The 19,659-nt window shown below is 45.6% G+C and overlaps 1 protein-coding gene across 2 annotated transcripts in view; it reads right to left on the reverse strand.

The window, feature by feature from the left end:
• Positions 1-19,659, reverse strand: part of GTF3A (general transcription factor IIIA) — a 406,888-nt gene that overhangs the window by 222,799 nt on the left and 164,430 nt on the right. For both annotated transcript variants that reach the window (XM_044073277.1, XM_044073276.1), the window contains exons 5-6: positions 466-539; positions 295-378 (exon numbers count right to left, since the gene is read on the reverse strand). In XM_044073277.1, the coding sequence (XP_043929212.1) occupies positions 295-378; positions 466-539 (158 nt within the window). The remainder of the gene's footprint in view (positions 1-294; positions 379-465; positions 540-19,659) is intronic.

The following is a 19,659-nucleotide window of genomic DNA, read 5'->3' on the forward strand; positions in this document are numbered from 1 at the left end:
CTGAGGTAAAAATCAGGAATTCCTCTGAAAAAAAGTCCAGGACATTTGGGAAGTAACACATACTAAAGGCTGAACTCAAAGAATTGCTGATGTGATAATATGGATGGTCACAGTACAAGACGTGGAAAGCTGTGTTGTTCATTTGGGTTGGATAAACCTAGCCACCTTAAAACTTAAAGTCATCATTTACGTTCTGTGTATTTTAGGTAACCTAGTACTGTTCAGATTTTTTTTCTTTCAGGTGGAAAACTATCTAGGCACTTACTTATTGGTCAGGCATTGTACTTTACTGACCTGTATGACATTCCTTTAAGTGGTTTTGATATTCAGTCCAAGTTTTGCCAATAAATGTGCAGTCTTCTTTCTTGCATGTATACCCTAAAATTGAGATCAGGACACAGAGAATGAAATTTCAGTTTATATATATAAACAGCAATGTATTAGTTTTAACAGAAAAGCTTTTACCTCCATGTACTTTTTCATGGCGTTTAAGTTTACTAGGAACAAGAAAAGACTTCTCACATCCTTCAAAACCGCACCTGTTACAATAAAAAAAAAAAAATAAATTATTGCTGTAAATACCTACTTTACAACTAAAAAGTTAATTATACACAGATTACAAAAAATCTTTAGTTTGGTAGAAACCGTATAGGTGTTACTCATTTACGCAGGTTTGTTTTTGTTACCAGCACAAACTAAAGCAATTTGGCAACATCTGAGGAATATCCCAAGTTCAGTATCATCTGGAGAGACAGGTCCAGACATGAAGCACAGTTTCCATTAATACCCACTGAAGAAACAGCTTCATTCTTGCATACCTACAGTTACAGAGTTCCTTTTGATGAACTACATGGTAGGGTTTCTTATTTACCTAATTAGCATCCAATGCAATTTTTCTACACAAGTGCATGCTTGCAAATAGAAGTACACCCATCACTATGTGCAATATGACATCATGCATGAACTACATGCAAGGTGACAAACTAACAGACACAGGGGAAGACCAATAGCTAACACTCACCTGCGAAAAGCTTTAAGGATGTGGTACCCCTATTGTAAAAAGGGGGCATACAAGTATATATTTGCCATACGGCTATCAGGATTTTTTGGAAGGACTAAATACCACAGTGTGAGAGGGAGGGGTCAGAGGTGAAGAGCGTCTTGGTCTGAAGGAGGGTCCTCTTTGCAGAGCAATATAGTAAAAAGCTGTCCATTATAGCCACAAAGAGCCCTCCTTGAAAAGTCAGTATGGTTGGATAAAATCAAGTAGTAAAACCACCAGGATGGCATATGCTTGAGTACCACACCAGGACCAGCCCTAGCCAAAACAGCAGATTCAAAACCCACAAAAGGGAGTAGGACAGGCCAAAAAAGTCATGGCAACCATAGCAATAAAGTTCATACCAAACATGCACTGAAAGCAACACTAAAAAAACAGCAAAGTTACTCATAACCAAGGCCTGGGACCAAGAACATGACTGCTTCCCATTCCATAAAGGTAAGACACAATCAAAACCCTCCACTGACAAAGCATTGCAAGACAATTAGTGTGACTATCCAGGTCTACAGCCTTCTAGGGAGCCCTCAAATGACCAGACTGCTTAAAGGAATGAGGGACCCCCTGACATTCTTACCATTCACTCTATACAAAGAGATGGACAACAGGGACAGAAGCCACATGCAAGGAAAGGAACAGCGAGTACCCTCATCTCTCAATTGGCATGCCATGAAGTACAGTTGTGTACACTTACCAAAAGAGTGTATTCACTGTTGCAGTCACCTGTGGGTTATCCCTGCTGTGGTAGCCCTCGGCTGGCCCGAATACCAGAGTCCATGTTTTTGTGTCTCAGCTGCTGTCACTTGTAGACTAACATCAGGTCATCAGTGCTATAAAACAAGGCAGCCGACACCATTACATCAGTTTTTCTTGCCCTAACCAGGTCAGAAACCCAAGGAAATATGGCAAAGTGGTCCTGGTCATTACAAACTAACCTAAGAAGCTTATGTCTCCCTAAAGAAAGAGGATATAAGGGGAAAGGAGGGAGAGAAACCATGACTGCAACAGTGAATACACAAACATCTACATTTATGTTAAGTGTACACAACTGTACTATGGGTCTTCGTGTTTCACTGTTGCAGGATTCCCAAAGCTGAGGAGAGGGGTTGGAGGATTAGAGACCTAGGCATGGGTAAGCAAGCTCCGCAGAACTGCAAAAGGCAAACCCTGCCCTAACCTTAGAGAAAAGAAGGTGGTAATGCTTTGTAAAAGGTATGGACTGAGGTCCAGGTGGCAGCTTCCAAGATGTCACTGGTGGGAACTCCTCCGAGGAATGGAAGGAGAGTCTGCCCTAGTGGAATGGGAACGAATCGACTTAGAGGGTGGTTTCCCCATGTAATCTGTAGCAGAAATGGATACAGTGCGATATCTACTTGGAAATGGTTTGCTTGGAAATGGGCTTCCCCTCTGCCCCTGGGGCAAAGCTGAGAAGTCGACCCATTTTCTTGAAGGTTTTTAATATGGCTCAGGTAATATCCGGGCTGCCTGTGCACGTCTAGTGAATGCAGAATTCGTTCCCCCCTTGTTTTGAGGGTTAGGGAAGAAGGTGGGCAGATAAATGGCCTGGTTGAAAGTCACATTATATACCACCTTGGACATAAAGGAGGGGTTAATCCTAAAGGAGACCCTGTCTGGATGGAAAATGATGAAGGTCTCAATGGCCATCAGTGCCTCAAGTTCTGAAACCCTTCTGGCTGAAGTGATAGCTAGTAAGAAAGCAGTCTTCCAGGAGAGGTATTTCAGTTCTGCTGAAGCAGAAGGTTCGAAGGGTGGTAATGTTGGTTTTTCCAAAACATAATTCAGGTCCCAGACTGGCGTGGTGGACTTCTGGGAGGTCTGATGTTAGAAACCCCACTGAGGAATTGCTTAATCAAAGGATGTGAGAACAGGGGCTAGTCTATATCGAAATGAGCTGAAATGGCTGAGGTGTAGATTAACAAAAGAGAAGGAGAGGCCACTATTGAGTAACTCTGCTAGATGGTCCAGGATAAGAGGGACAGAAGGTTGTGAGGAACTAGCCCCTCTGGACTGGCTCCAGGAGCAGAATCTTTTCCACTTCCCTGCGTAAGATTTTCTGGTGCTGGGCCTGTGATAATGTCTAGGACGGGTTTGCTTAACAGGTGCCCCTTGCTTGCCTTTAGAGTATTAGCCATGCTGATAGTTTTGAGAGTCTAAGTCTGGGTGCAGCATCCCCCCCCCCCCCCCACCGCTGGAGTCAAGAGGTCTAGGATCAGGGGAAGCCGACTGGGAGGCTGTAATGTTGTCTGGGCCAATCTGGAGCAATGAGGATGGCCTTTGGTCCCTCCTCCCTTATCTTGATCAGTACCTTGGGAATAAGAGGCAGAGGGAATGCTTACACAGAGTTCCAGGGAAAGGTCAAGGCATCCACCTTCCATGCTAGGTGGTGATATTTCCCGGTACAGAATTTCTTTAGCTGGTGGTTGAGGTGTGAAGGAAAGATATACCTCTGGATTTCCCCACTCCCAAGCGGCTTGCAAAAAGATCTTTCTGTGGAGCTGTCATTTGTGGGGGTCCAGTAAGTTTCTGCTTAAGTGGTCTGCCAGGGTGTTGTTGATCCCTGGTAGGTATTGGGTTATTGGGTGTAATCCCATGGAGGAGGCAGTCAGCCAGCCAGAGGTTCATGGCTAGCCTGCACAGAGGGTAAGATTGGGTCCCTCCCCATTTGTTGATGTACCACATTACTGTGGTGGTGTCTGTTTTGATAAGGAGAACCCCAGGCCTGAGATGTGGTTGGAAGGATGTCAGCGCCTTTTGTACTGCCATCATTTCCATCTGGTTGATATGTAAGGGAAGGTGTTGGGCATCCTAAAGACCTTGGGTGCACCTGCCTGCTAGATGAGCACCCCAATCAACATCGGAGGCGTCGGTGGTGATGGTCTGCCCGTTTCGGTGGAGGATGAAGGGGAGACTCTTGTTCTTGGCACAGGCCCCCACCCACCAGATAAACTCATCCTTTATACAGGGGAGCAGAGGAAGAGAGGTCTCTCTACAGGCTGTGAATGCCAGCTGGGTAAAAGTAGAGGCAGGAAGCTCTGCTTTTCTGGGGATAGGAAGGCCAGTTAGGACGCTGTGTCAGCAGTGCTCCCAAGAAAATAATTCTCCTGGAGGGAGTTTCCTTTGATTTCTTCCCGTTGATAGTGAACCCCAAGGAAGTCAGGAGACTTGACAAAGCGGAGGTCCTGGAGCAGCTTTTCTTTGCACACTGTCTGTATGAGGCAGTCGTCCAAATAAGGGGAAATCTGTACGTTTCCGTCTGCAAAATGCTATGGCTGGGGCCAAACATTTGGTGAATACTCTGGGAGCAGTAGATAAGCCAAAGAGAAGCGCAGAGAACTGAAAGTGTTGTGGGCCTGCTCTGAAGCACAGGAATTTCCTGCGGAGTTCCTTATGGGAATGTGGAGGTAGGCATCTTTTAGGTCTAGGGTCATTAACCAGGCATTTCTGGTCAGCATAGACAGCAGCTGCTGCAAAGTTAGCATTTTGAATTTGGGGACCACCAGGGAGGTGTTTAGAATAGACAGATCCAGGATGGGGTGCCAAGTGCTATCCTTTCTGGAACAAGGAATGGCCTGGAATAAAGCCTTTGCCTGCTTGATCTGCAGGAACAGGTTCTACTGCCCCCTGGGATATTGGACTTGTTTTAATGCCTCTGCCCAATGATTTGGAGATAAGTCTGGGTACCCTCTGGGAATTGGGAGTTCGTTGAAAGTGAATTTGTATCCCTGAAAAATTATCAAGATCCATTGGTCCTTTGTTACAGACAGCCAATTTTCTTTGCAGAGGGACAGCCTTCCTCCTAGCCTTTGGTGGGAGGAAGGAGGGCAGAGAAGAAGTGGGAGTCAAGAGTTTTTGCCATAGTGGGATGGCAAAGAACTCTCTGCCTTTGGGGTAGAAGTGGTCCACTGTTTGGTTCTCTGTTGTCCCTGGGATAGGGGCCTAGGTGGTCTGTCCCTGCGGGGCTTACCTTGCCCGTCTGATAGGTGCAGGAAAAGACCAGTGCCTAGAGGGAAAATTTCTGCTGAATCTAGGAGGTTTTACCTGAAAGAAATCTTACACTGTTTGCATAAATTTTGCCAAGTCTTTCATCTTTTTAAGCACCTCTTCTGCTTTTTCTCCAAGCAAGCGGTCTTTATCCAAGGGTGCATCAATTTAGGGAGAGGTTGTTCCTTCAACCATGTAGGTCTCCTAATGACACATCCAAACACTACTTCCCTGCTAGAGGCTTCTAGTGCATCACATCCACAGTGTAAAAGAGAGAGAAAAAAAAAAAAAAAAAAAAAAGTGTTTTGCCACCTGACAAGTAGAGAGCAGTAAATCTGCTAGCTCTTTAGAATTGGCACAGTCAGGAAAGGTAGAATTCTTTTGCTTTATTAGTTCCAAAGTGCGTTGTTGATATTTTAAACATAGGGAATGGACAGTTGAGTGCTCCGATAGCCAAGGTTGCAGAAGTAATTTTTTTTAACCCCATCTGTCCAGAGCTCTGGCATCCTTATCAGGAGTAGGATTCTTTGCAGAACTAGCCCTAGCTCCTTTAGGTCTCTGTGTAATGACCTCTGGGTCTGCAGCAGGATTTATGTACAGGTATTTGTGAGAACCCAATATTCTGTAATACCCGTCAGGTATACTGGAATCAGGTGGGAGGGCGTCAGGGGCTAAGCTGGATTCATGGAAAACATCATTCACCACTTCTAAGATAGGGTGGATGACCAGGGGTCTGTGCTAAAGCATGTCTAGAAACTCTCAGCCTTTTCTTAGACTGAGGGAAGTCCCGAGATTCCCAGTGGAAATATCCCCAGTGTGTGTGAAGGGTTCTCCCAAAGGAAAGGTCTTCTGGTGGGGAGGCAGAAGGAATGGATTCCTCTTCATCTGAATCCAAGCAGTCAGAGGTTGTTCCTCTTCAAATTATGAATAATCACATTCCTCAGAATCCAGTTCTGTCATTAGTTCAGGAGAAGGGTGCTTTTTCCTTTCAGAAGTTGTGGACTGACTGCCCCAGATAAGGGAGATAAGATACTCTGTCATCTTAAGCATTTGGGCTTGGGGTGGTAGAAGACCGTGGCTAGAGGTAGATTTTCTAGGAGGAACCTGGTTTCTAGGCTTAAGAGTATCCATAGGTCTGAGAGAAACAGTAGTCAGGTGAGAAGACGTCGTTTGTCTAGAAAAGCTGGACTTAAAATACAATACAATTAATACGTACACAGAAGAATTAAAATAGCAAGATAATTCATAATTCTTGAGAGAGACTTACAATAATTGCTTTTTTTGGCAGCAAACAGAATTAAACTCAAGGCCTTACTATATACAGCCAATTCAGATCCTGTGCCCCAACTCAATTTCCTTGGTTATACCCATTTGGTCCCCGATAGAACTGTCCGATTTCAAAAATCCCATACAGAGCACTTTGTCAAATATGACTATTCCCTTGCAGAAGGATATGGATATCTAGGATGCAGAATCCTACACAGAGGCACTCTATATGCATCTTCAGGATTGCATGGACCATGCTACCCCAAATAAAACCAAGACTCCTTCCTCTAGCAAGAAGAAACCAGTCTGGTGGACCCTGGCCATAAGCAAGCTTTACAATAAAAGGAGGAGACTTATACAAAAAAAGGCCAAATCTCAAGTAGAAAAATCATCCCTGATCAGCATTAGTAAGAAATTGACGGCCCTCATCAAGTCAACTAAAGCTAATTTTGAAAAGAAAGTTGCCAAGCATGCCAAGGATAACCATAAGGCCTTCTATGGCTACATCACAAACCTAAATGGCATCGCTCAGGTCTGTTCTGAGCTAGTACAAAATGGAACAAAATACACGGACCCTTCTGACATTGCCAAAATCTTGGCCGACAGGTTCATTGCAGATTCCCCCTCACCACCTACAGGGCCCATTACCATTCTAGGGGATTGTGCAAGTCCAATTACTGATACGTTGGTTAACAAGGCTCTATCTAAAGCTAAAAACACTGCCTCCATGGGACCAGATGGTGTCCCAGGCTGTGTCCTATGCGAGCTCCAAAAGGAATTAACCCCGCATCTTAATACCCTGTTCAGTCTCAGCCTCTCCACAGAATATGTGCCCATAGAATGGCACACGGCAGTTGTGGTCCCGCTACACAAGGGTGGGGCCACAACTGACCCTGGGAACTACAGACCAATAAGCCTGACCAGTTTGATCTGCAAGGCTATGGAGCAAATCATTATGGAACTCCTAAATGGAGAGATTGGGAACCTCCAGTCGTTGGACCCCACACAGTTCGGCTTCAAGGGCAGATCATGCCTCCGGAACCTGGTGGATTTCTTTGAGACAGTTACTCAGGCTTTAGATAAAAGGAGGTACACAAGGCTTACCTTGACCTTGCTAAAGCATTTGACACCATTCCCCATTCAGGTATTATTGATAAGCTCACCAGCCTGGGCATAAACCCTTGCGTCAAAAGATGGATCGCAAACTGGCTCTGACAGATCCCATAAAGTAAGAGTAGCGGGATCTATGTCCGAATCCAGACCAGTAACGAGTGTTGTGCCTCAGGGCTCTGTCCTGGGGCCCCTCCTGTTTGACATATACTTCTCAGAAGTACAGGGAAGCACGGAAGGGCTGTGGCTGACTAAGTTTGCAGACTACTGCAAACTGGGTGCAACAACAGTCTCCGGCCGACATGGAGATCCTCCAGAAGGGCCTAAATGAGACTGATGCATGGTGTCAAAGCCATGGTCTCAAGCTAAATGCAAATAAATGCGTAGTAATCCTCTTTTGAAAAAACAGAGTACCCGCAAACTACAACATAGGAGATAATCCCCTGAAATCTGAAGAAATAAGGGATCTAGGGACCCAAGTAGATAGTCAGCTTTCCTTTGATAACCATGTTGCCAAAGTGGTTAGAAAATCCTATGTGACCCATCTGATCACAAAAGGGTTCGCATCCAGATCTAAGAATGTAATGGTGCCCCTCTACTCTTCACTCATCAGACCCATTATTGAGTACAATGCACCAATTGGAATGTACCTGGCTAGACATCTCCAGCAGCTGGAGAGACCACAAAGGTACCTAACCAAGAGGATTACTGGCCTCAAACAGTTTCCCTATGCAGCAGGATTGAAAAAGCCAAGACTGTTCTCTGTTGCATACCACTTTCTCAGTGGCGATCTCTGTCTAACGTACAGAACCATGTCCAACCCAGAATTGTTGAACATGCTCCATCTTAGCAAAACCAAATCTACTCCAGCTACACGCTCTAGGGATATAAACCTCAACACAATGATGAATAGAACATGCTGGAGGGATAGATTCCCTTCGCAGAGACTTCCCTTACTATGGAACAGGGTCCCGATCTACACAAGACAGAGCCCCTCACTATCACTCTTCAAGAGGAACCTTGATGAGTGGATGGGTAACAAAGTTCACACCAACAGCACTACTAGATAGGGGCCAAGGGTACTAGCTGCTAGCACAAGGGTCTAGGGAACTACTAAAGGGGCGGTGAATACCACACAACGTGGCTGGGCTAATATATGCCTTCGGGCAGATAGCCCAGTACCAACCTATGAGCCTATTATACTCGGAAAAAACATTCTTAGTCACTTTTTTCCCCTCAGAATACCTCAATTTGCTCTTTACCCAGGGAAAAAAGTCTGGTCTGGAACATGTGTCTAGTGAACAGAGCTGGCCTAAAATGCTTGACCACCTATATAGATGCACCTGGGAAGTACGGCTAGTCTTAAAAGCCCCATGGGTTTGTTAGCCTAGTAATCACCTATAAACCTCCACCAAATGAACCAAAGCAGAAGGCTTCCCCAGCAGTTCTACAATTTCTCTGAATGGTCCTTGCTGCAAGCTGCCATACAGCATTATAAAATAAAACTCCCAATGCAGCAAAACAGGAAACAAACCATCTGACAAAGGTGGAACCACCTTGGTCACCCCAAGAAGAGCTCAAAGTCTACCAAGGAAAACTGATCACAGTATCACCTTTGTCAGGAGTGGAGCAGAGGGCCAAAAGCTTACCTTCTGAAACAAGTGACATGAAACAGACAAACTGGGACCCTCCCACAAAGGGAAAGCAACCATTTTAATAACGTCAAACCTAGTTATTTAAAAACACAAACACAAATGAGAACAGGAGACAGTCATACCACCTTCCACAACAAAGTAAGCAGATAAGCAGAACAAACTTGGCACAGCAGTCAAACTTTATAGGACCAATATCAAACTAGTTACAGACAGCCAGTTCACCATCCAAAAGAAAGGAATGAATGGCCCACACAGAGCATCCACATTTACCAGAATGGAAGTGCGACAGCAATCTAGCCTGGAATCAGTAGGTTCCAGGTGGAAAAGTAGAACTCCTTGTCCAAGGACCGGTGCCCTCCATAAGCCAGCCAAAAGATGCTAAATACAAAAGGGGAGCAGAGCACCCAGTTACCATTCACCAAGGAGAAGGGCTGCAAGAGGGAGACAAGCAGCATACCCCACAGAACTCTGCCACAATCCTGTACCAGGCCCTAATACAACTGCTCCTACATGAAGCAGGAGCCCAAGAAATGGGGAAGGAGGGACTTGCAGACAAGGCAGCCTGGATTCCTGGAGCACAGACCACCTCAAAGTGGAGCGCTCAGTTAGCCCAGCTCTGTAAAGGGAAACAACTAGCACAGTGGGGGGGGGGGGGCACAAAGGATGCTAGCTAGAAGGCCACAAATGCCTGTCAACAGCATGACTTCTTGGATGCCAATGGAACTTTGGATGATGTTTAAGGTCTTCACTATCTATGCACAAGTTACAAGGCTCGATCCGGACTTCTGACCAATGCCTGTTTGGAGTTTGCATGCTCTCCCTCTGTGGGGTTTCACCCATCTCCAAAAAACATGCAGTGTTTCCACGTAGCTGTGGGCAGCAGCACAGACTCTACATGGTGCCATTTAGGCGATTTGGTGGTGTTGATTAATGTTGCCAAAAATGGTCATGGTATTTGCTTAGTGATAAGTGTGTTGAAGACCCAGCCTATTTAGACCCATGTCAGGGACCCAATGCTAACTCTGGAAGGGGGTGTATGCGCTTCCTCTTGGTCAGTGCGTACCTGCCATGAAGCCCAGCAGCTCTGGGTCAATAAGCTACTGGTTTGGCTGGTGTCCAGTTGCCCAGCTTAGGTTACCGGAGATGGCTCAGATGAGGGAAAGCTGGACATAAAACTAACCTGCCAAACATGAGCTAAGAATTGCCAAACTCCGTGTAGTCCACTGACAGGATGAGGCTTTGAAGTAGATGACAATAAGGAGGCTGGACATCCTATGTATGCAGGAGACGAGGTGGATGGACAGTACAGCAAAGCCTCTTGGTTTGGGATCCAGAGTTTACTACCCTGGAGAAGGGCAGGCTAGAAATGCTGTAGGAATTGTGGGGAGGTCACGGCTTCAGAAGACAGTGACGGATATAATCAGAATTAGCGACAGACGGACTACAATGTAATGACAGGGTAGTATTCCTAATCCTAATCTCAGCCCATGTCCCATAGCAAGGTTGTGATATTGAGGAAAATGATACAGACAGCAAGTGCAGAACAGGAACTGGAGTTGATAATGGGTGATCTGAATTATCAGGATAGACAGAACAGGATCTCAAGACTGCCTGGGTTTATATGGGTGGGGCAACAGCAACTGGAATAAAGGAGAGGCCATTCTAGACTTATCTGGCAAATGGCTTGATGGTAGCAAACAAAAAAAGTCAAGATCATAGGAAGTAAAGTACAGTTTTGTACCTACCATAAATGTAGATGTCCGATAGATATGCAACTGCAGTCATAACATATGGGTTGTCCTGCCTCAGGCAGCCCTCGGTCGGCCGGATTCCAAAGTCTGGGTCCGACGTCGGCTGATGTCGCATTTCTCTCAGACGTCAGAGCGGCTGGAGTACATAAGCATCAGCCGACGCCATTTTCTTCAGTGTTTCTTGCCCCAGATGCCAGGTGCCTTCCAAGGAAGGCTGTAATCAAATTGGAAGACAAAAACAGGATTCCAAGTAAGTAAGCAATAAACAGATACACCATAACAGATATCCCCAGCTAAGAGAAATAGGGATAGAAGTGGACCCAAGGCATAGAGGGGTATGGAGGGAGGGAAAAATCAGACTGCAGTTGCATATCTATCGGACATCTACATTTATGGTAGGTACAAAACTGTACTATGTCCTTCAAGAATGCAACTGCAGTCATAACATATGGGTTGAATACCATAGCTTAGCTGGGGGAGGAGGAATGCTCTAGGAAAGAGATGGTGTGGCAATCAAACCCTGCAGGACTGCCGAAGCAAAGCCGACTCTGGATCTGGAGTATAAAGGGAGATTCTAGTGTTTGGAGAATGTATGCACGGAGCTCCATGTAGCAGCTTCTAGAATGTCTTTTGTAGGCACCCCTCTTAAGAATGCTGTAGAGGTGGCTGTAGCTCTGGTGGAGTGTGGTCTGACATTGGCTGGAACATTCTTCCCATGGAAGGAATAACAAAATCTGATGCAATGTCCAATCCATTTTGAAATAGTCTGTTTGGAAATTGCTTTTCCTTGTACTCCAGGGGCGTAAGCTACAAAAAGCTGATCAGACTTCCTACTGGTCTTGGTTCTGTCCAGGTAGTAGCGAAGCTGTCTGTGAATGTCCAAGGTATGCAACAGTCTTTCCCCTTTACTCTCAGGATTGGGGAAGAAAGTAGGCAGGTGAATAGCTTGATTTAAAGAAACCCTAGATACCACCTTTGGCATAAAAGTAGGGTTGGTTCTTAAGGAGACCCTGTCTCTGTGAAAGATTATGAACGGTGGTGTTGCCATTAGGGCCTGTAGTTCCGAAACCCTTCTTGCTGAGGTAATTGCCAAAAGGAAAGCAGTCTTCCATGATAAAAATTGTAAGTCCACTGAAGCTGCTGGCTCAAAGGGAGGTAGAGTCAGTTTTTCTAGGACAAAGTTGAGGTCCCAAGCTGGCACTGGAGCCTTTCTTGGTGGCTTAATGTTCTCGATTCCCCTGAGGAATTGCCTTAAAGGATGTGAGAACACAGGCAGATCAGTGTTATATCTAGCTGAGATAGCTGAAGCATGTATCTTTATGGAAGAATATGAGAGTCCATTTTGTAGCATATCTGCCAAATATTCCAGGATGAGTGGGATATTCAATAATGATGCATCATGTCCCTTGCTGGTATTCCAAATGCTGAATCTCTTCCATTTTGCTAAGTAAAACTTTCTGGTGGATGGTCTTCGAGCTTCTGTTAATATCCGCTGAACTTCCTTGGAGAGAGATAGATTGAGGTTATTCATGGGATCTCCCAGGCTGTTAGCTGCAGTGTCTGAAGGTTTGGATGCACTGTTTTGAAGTTGTGTAAAAGTAGGGGCCATTGGGGAAGGGCCCACTTTTTGTTGTGACATATGCTCCGTAGTAGTGGGTACCAGTGTTGTCTTGGCCAGTCTGGAGCTATTATGATCCCCTTGGGCGCCTCTGCTTTGATCTTTAGTAATACTGTGGTCATCAGTGGCAGAGGTGGGAATGCATAGATTTTTAAAAAGTTCCAGTTGAATGAAAGAGCACTATTTTCCAAGCTTGTGGATGGTATGTCCTTGAACAGAATTTTTGTAGATTATGGTTGAGGTGGGAGGCAAATAGGTCTACTTCTGGCTTGCCCCATGTCAAGGTGAGTTGTGTGAAGATTTTCGGATGTAACCTCCACTCGTGTGGATCTATGAAATTCCTGCTTAGGCTGTCCGCCAGTACATTGTCTTTGCCTGGAACAAACTGGGATTGCAACTGTATGTTTAGGCTCAGCGATTTTTCCCAAAGGTTCATTGTCAGTCTGCAAAGGGGGTAGGAATGGGTGCCCCCTTGCTTGTTTATGTACCACATCACAGTGGTGTTGTCTGTCCGTATCAGTAGATGGCCTTGCTGAAGTTGTTGTCGAAAGGCCTCTGGCATGCATTACTGCCAGCATTTCCTTTTGGTTTATATGCAGATGTGTTTCCTTTGGAGACCATTGTCCTTGTATACATCTGCCCTCCATGTGCGCCCCCCATCCAAGGTCCGAGGCATCTGTGGTCATGGTCTGTGTTAGCTGAGGTTTTTTGAATGACATACCTGTGTTTGCCTGGCTTACCGAAGCCCACCATAGGAATTCCTTTTGTAGGGATGGAATGAGCGGTATGGTTGCCTCTAGGTTGTTGCTGTGCTGAAACCATAGGCTTTTTAGGTACCATTGAAGCTTTCTCATGTATAGTCTTGCTAATGGAACCAGGAGAATGCAGGATGCCATGTAACCCAGGGCCTGTAGGAATCCCCTTGCAGTCATCTGGGTGAGTTTTGCCAAACCTTTGAAATAATGAGTTAACTTCTCTTGCTTGTCTTCTGTCAGGTAAGCCATTTGAGAGGCTGTGTCTAGATTGGCTCCTAAGAAGGTTATTTGCTGGGATGGCTGAAGTCTTGACTTTTGGAAGTTGACTGTGTATCCCAGAGCCTGTAGCAATTGTATAACATAGTTCAAGTTTTTTGTCAAAATCAGTTTGTCGTCCGCTTGTATGAGGCAGTCGTCCAGGTATGGGTAAATCTGGATCCCCTGGAGCCTGCAATGAGCAATTACTGAAGCCAGGCATTTTGTAAATACTCTGGGCGCAGTAGATAAGCCAAATGGCAATGCTGAGAATTGATAATGCTCTGGCCCTGCAAGAAATCTGAGGTATCTTCTGCAGCTGTGTCTGATAGGGACATGCAGGTATGCCTCCTTGAGGTCCAGAGTAATCAGCCAAGACCCCTTGCCCAGCATGGGAAGGAGTTGCTGTAGTCAGCATTTTGAACTTTGGTACTATGAGAAAAGTGTTTAATGCGGACAAATCCAGTATTGGTCTCCATTGAGTTTCTTTTCTTGGAACAAGGGACAGTCTTGAGTAAAACCCCTGGCCTTGTTCTTGTTGTGGAACTCTTTCTATTGCTTTGATCTGAGCAAGCAGAGAAATTTGCTTGATAGCCTCTGCCCTCTGGTTTTGTGGTAGGTTTGGCATGCCTTGTTTTCTTGGTAAGGTATGAAAGTGGAACCTGTAACCTTGGTCTATAATGTCCAAAATCCATTTGTCCTTTGTCAATCTGTGCCAATTGTCTGAAAACAGAGATAATTTTCCGCCCAAGGGAGCTTCTATTTGCTCCTTGATCAGCAGAAGTAGAGGAAAGCCATTGAGATTGTCCCTGTGGGGCAGGGGAGACCCCCGTGTCACTTCTTTGGTTTGCTGGTTGCCATTGTCGCCCCCTGTAAGAACCTCTGTATTGTCCTCTTCCTCGGCCACGCCTGTTTTTACCCCTTTGAAATCTTTCAGGATTAGGAAAGGACCAGTTTTTAGAAGGCCAATTCCTGCTGAATCTGGGTGGCTGAACCTGGAGGAAATCTTTGACCGTCTGAACTGATTTTGCTTTTTCCTCGATGGACTTTAACACATCTTTAGCATTAGTGCCAAAAAGCTTGTTCTTTTCCAAAGGTGCATCAAGAAGTTTTGACTTAACATGATCTGGTAGAGGTTGTTCTTTTAACCATGCATGTCTACGAATGACCGCCCCTGTCATAGCTGCCCTACATGAAGCTTCCAATGCATCATATCCACACTGCAGAAAGTGATTGCTGACTTGCTGAGAATTATGTACAGCTTCCTGCAAAGACTTCCTGTCTAAAGGTTCAGGAGAGGCCAATGTTTTCTGTAAATAGTCTAACAAGTAATCCTGATATTGAAACATATGAAAGAGGCAATTCAGAGCTCTCATAGATAAAGTAGTGGAGGTGAAGACCTTTTTCCCCCATCTCTCTAATGACCTAGCTTCCCTGTTGGAAGGCAAGGGATTTTTGGAGGTGGATGCTGAAACCCCTTTAGGTCCCTGAGAAATAGTTTCTAAATCAACAGCATGGGCCCTAAAGAAATGAGAATGTGTTTCTGGGACCCTATAATATCTGTCTGGCTTGGCTGGGGCAGGAGGAAGAGTATCCGGGGTAACACTGGCGTCAGAGTATAGGTCATCCAAAACATCAAGCACAGGAGGTATAGCCAGGGGCCTGTGTTGGGGCTTTTTAAGGAAGGTTCGAAGACGCTTTCTGGAATCAGAATATTCCTGGCCTTGCCACTTAAAATGTTCCCTCATGGTATGCAGAACTTCCCCAAAAGAAATATCCTCAGGAGGGGAGGCCGAGGGGATGGCATCCTCTGCATCAGAGTTCTCATAGGTCTGGAAGGGCTCTTCCTGGCCATCGGAGTGAACAGAGTCCTCAGAATCTTCATCTGAAGGGATAGGGTCAGAGGGTTCAACCCGGGGCCTCAACAGGAGGAGGCTGGGAGGCTGGGATCCTCTCAGGATGGGCCTGTGAACCTCTAATCATGGAAATTAAGTCTGCGGCCATAGTCATGATTTGTGTTTCAGGAGTAGGCTGAGGTAAGGCCTTAACAGTAAGGTGCTTGGTCTTGCTGGCTGCCTTAGCACGAGTGTAGGCCTTAATAGACATGGCCATAGGAGGCCTAGCAGCTCCACGTGCAGGAGTGACCTTATCTACAGCAATGGTCTCGGGCATTTCCTCGGTTTCAGTATCTGGAGGAAAATCTATAACTGGCGTCGGTGTCGCCTCCGGTATCGGAGTTGTCGGTAAAGCGGTGTCTTCGGTTCAGAGCGGTGGAATAACTGTCTCAGGGGGAACTGGAGCACTCGTGGTAGGTTTTGGCATGGAGTCTGTGGAAGACGCGGGCCGAGGATGTCGGTCCAATCTTTTCGTTTCTTAGGAGTCTGCGATGTCGGAAGATCCGACGGCATTGTATAAGCAAATTTATCGCCGAAAAAGTCTTCAGTGAACTCTGCCCGGTGCCTAAGAGTGCGCTGACACAGGCCGAGACGTCTTGGTCTGAGCCAAGGCAAGGAAGACAGTAAGAGTGGAAATCCTTATGAGGTATTTGTTTACCACAAGACAGACAATTGTTAACTTTTTCAGTAAATTCTGACATCAGCTGAGGCAAGAAAGGTCCCCAACGGGGTACTTAGCTTTTTTGATGACTTTGATGACTTCGGATTCAAAGAATACAGGAGCTGACCGACCGGCACTTGCGAACTGCTTCTGCTTCGGGCACCGCGCGGCAAGAAAGACTGAAGAAAATGGCGTCGGCTGATGCTTATGTACTCCAGCCGCTCTGACGGAGAGAAATGCGACATCAGCCGACGTCTGACCCAGACTTTGGAATCCGGCCGACCGAGGGCTGCCTGAGGCAGGACAACCCATATGTTATGACTGCAGTTGCATTCTTGAAGGACATCTAGGCTAATGTCCCTAGAGCTTTTACAGGCTTAGCCATGTAAAAAAAAAAATAAATAAATAAAAAACACAATACCCTTATTGACCATAGTTATAAGGTGGTTGTTAGTGCAATTCTATGGACAGCAGTGACTGCCCTTTCCAAGACGGACATGGGTACCACCCCCAGAGCAAATTTACACTCACCCACCCAGTTGGGAAGGTTGCACTTACTCCCAAGTAGAGCTCCTTAATGATCATGTTTTAAGAGTTTATTCCAGGAGCAACAATCTCTGGGAGTTCTAATACCACCACAGGCTAGGCAGAGATCCCTGGATAGAGTTCCCATTTGATTTGCAGCATTTCCAATAGGGCAGGGTCAGAGACTGCTCTGCAGGCTAGGCACAGGTTGCCTCTCAGCAGCCTTTATGACGCACATTACAGTGACAGGGCTTAGTCTTTTCATGTAGGTCATATTTTTGAGGCTCTGGAGTCTCTTGGTTAGAAACCTCTGTGGTATCTCCAGTTGGTGCAGGTCTCTGGTGAGGTACATACAGAATGGAGCATTTTACTCAATAAGGGGTCAGATATGGGTAGAGTACAGCAGAGTTACAAACCTTCCTAGTCTTTGATGTAATGCACAATGTAGAAGGCTTTTCTAACCACTATAGATAGATGATGATCAAATTTTATATATAGCTATCAACCTGTGTTCCAAAGTCTAACCACCGAGTTTGAGCTTAGAGGGGTGCTATCTATATCATATTTAGCAGGGGCTACTTTTGCCAAAGGGGATAATGAGGCATTTTTGTGTGTTTTAGTCCGGGACTTTGGTGCCAATCATGTGGGTGTGTCAGCCCCTTCTGTAATCACTGGGGGACTCTGGTTGCGTCCAGTTTATGTAGTCTCCAAATTTGGTAAGCCACAGGCCAACCTTCACCTGCACTTCAGAGAAATGGGATTCCAAACAGTAGACTGCCCAGCAAAGATCCCTGTGGCACCCCACTGGCAACTGGTTTATTGGTTGAGACTGACTCCCCCCAGCTTTGACGGTATGCATTCCATCAGTGAGCCAGTTCTACCCATCTAGTATTGCATGGGTTAATACCCATCTGAGAGAGTTTCTCAAAGAAATCAAAGTGGGGGATTGTTTCAAAGGCCTTGTGTACTGCTTTCCCTCATCCAGGGCTTTGGTGACACTCAAAGTCCACTAGGTTTAATAAGCAAGATCTACCCCTGATGAAACCAAACTGGGTCAGGTCAAAAGTTTGAAGGTCACCCATGTCCTTGTGGATAAGGTCCATGATGATTCTTTCCATGGCCTTGCAGAGAAGGCTGGTTAGGCTTATGGGTTGATAGAAACCCTTTGTGCAAGGGGATTACTGTCACTCTTCTCCACTCTGCCAGGGCTAAGCCAGTGCTCAAGCTATGGTGATGAGTGGTTCCTCTACGGCTTGTTTTAGATTGTTTAGTAAGCACTCTAAGGAGTTATCTTGTCCCACAGTGGCCATATTGTGACCGTGGAGAGGGTTTGTATTCGCTGTTCTTTGGAGAGGTTTGGTATAGGACTGGTGTCAGGAATGCTTTGGTGCATGTCTGGTGGGGATAGGGGGATGAAGCTACTGCACAATCTGTTGGCTAGCAGGATGGCAATTTTCTCAGGTTTGTTATGAGTGGTACCAAGCTTGGCATACAGCTGAGCATTCCCTTTTAGGTTTCTGATGTAGCTAAAGAATGCTTTATGATAGTCTTTAGCAGGGATGCAATTAGTCTCAAACAGCCATAGATGACTTTACAATATCAGATTTGCTTGTTCAAGCTGTGGAGAGTATTCTTCATCTATTGAGCAAGTTCCCTCCTGTTCTTAGATATCACTTTCTTTTGTTGTATATCTTATTTATACTTGCAGTCCACCAGGATGGTTTGTTTTTTTTGGGAGGATCTGGTTTTGTTCCTCTTGGGTATAGCAGAGACTATGCATTTGTTCAAGTGTCTATATAGGGCATTTGTGTACTCCTCTGCATAGAAGTCACAGTTGGCGAAGTCACAGCAGGGGCTTTGAAACTTTTTATACAAATCACTTAGTAGACAATGGGTATTTTTTTTAGCGCCTATGGGGGGGGGGGGGTGTCAGGTTTGATCTTTACTTCAAAATGACAGACTTATGGTCTGACTTTACCAGGGAGGACAACACATGGGACAGTGCAGTGATCCCTCATGTTGGTGAACACTAGGTCCAGGACATTTGAGCCCCTTGTGGGGGTGTGTACCAACTGTTCCAGTACATTTGAAATACATTCCAGGAACCTTGTAGCAGCTCTATTAATGCTCACGCAAGTCACCCATTCAAATAGACAATCTCCCATGACCAAGGTGTTTGGCTGTATACTGAGCAAGTCCAGGTAGGCAGGGAGCTTCTCCTGGTTCAAAGTGGGGGACCTATAGCTAGTGATGATGTGGAAGGGCATTTTACCTATAGTTATTTGGACCTGGAGTAGCTCGTACTGTTTCATCAGTCTTAAGGTGTATTTGGACTACACTAAGATGGATACACCTCCAACTTTGATTCTTTCACTCATTTTGGGGTCTGAACATGTGAAAGGCATTTTAGCCTTGTACAGCCGGGGTGCTTTCTGAGGCTTTGAACCAAGTCTCAGTGATTGCAGAGAGGTCAGCATCTTTCAAGGTGAGGAGTGCAGTTTGCTGTTTACGCTCCTAGCATCAAGCAGCATGACCTAGAGTTTGTCTTGAGTGGATTTCTTTATGTTGGAAGTTTTGTTTGCACACTGCCTAAAAAAAAAAGTCACTATGGGGGAGGCAAGAATCTCTGCCAGTCTCCGAAAGCCTTAAGAAAGGTGAAGGCCATCTCTGGCAAAGCAGCGTGGGCTGTCAACCATGTCTTCCCAAGCTGACAGATACTGGACCCCCCCCCCCCCCCGGAGTGACACCAGAAGCTAAGCGAACTATTAAAATCATTGTCTGTACTGTGGCATCATCCTGGGTGAAGGAAGAATGCAGCTTATAGCTAGGGACATACCTGCCTGGGACAGGATATCAAAAGTTCACTCATGTCTCTATTTGGATCCGTGTCAGTTGAGAGTTTTCAGAAACTCGAATTTCATATCTGCGAGATATGATAGAGTTTCTGAAAAATCTTTTTACTGTTTTGCAGGGGGACTGCACACCCCTGCTAATTATATACACCAACTCACAGACTGCACTACATTGAGGAACACAGTAAATTTACAGACCTCACTGCACCACAATCTCCATTCAAAAGCTTTGGGTTTTCAGAAATTGGATCATATCG

The sequence above is a fragment of the Protopterus annectens genome, chromosome 5.part1 (assembly GCF_019279795.1).
Source record: "Protopterus annectens isolate FY-2018-M chromosome 5.part1, PAN1.0, whole genome shotgun sequence".
Classification (NCBI taxonomy): domain Eukaryota; kingdom Metazoa; phylum Chordata; order Ceratodontiformes; family Protopteridae; genus Protopterus; species Protopterus annectens.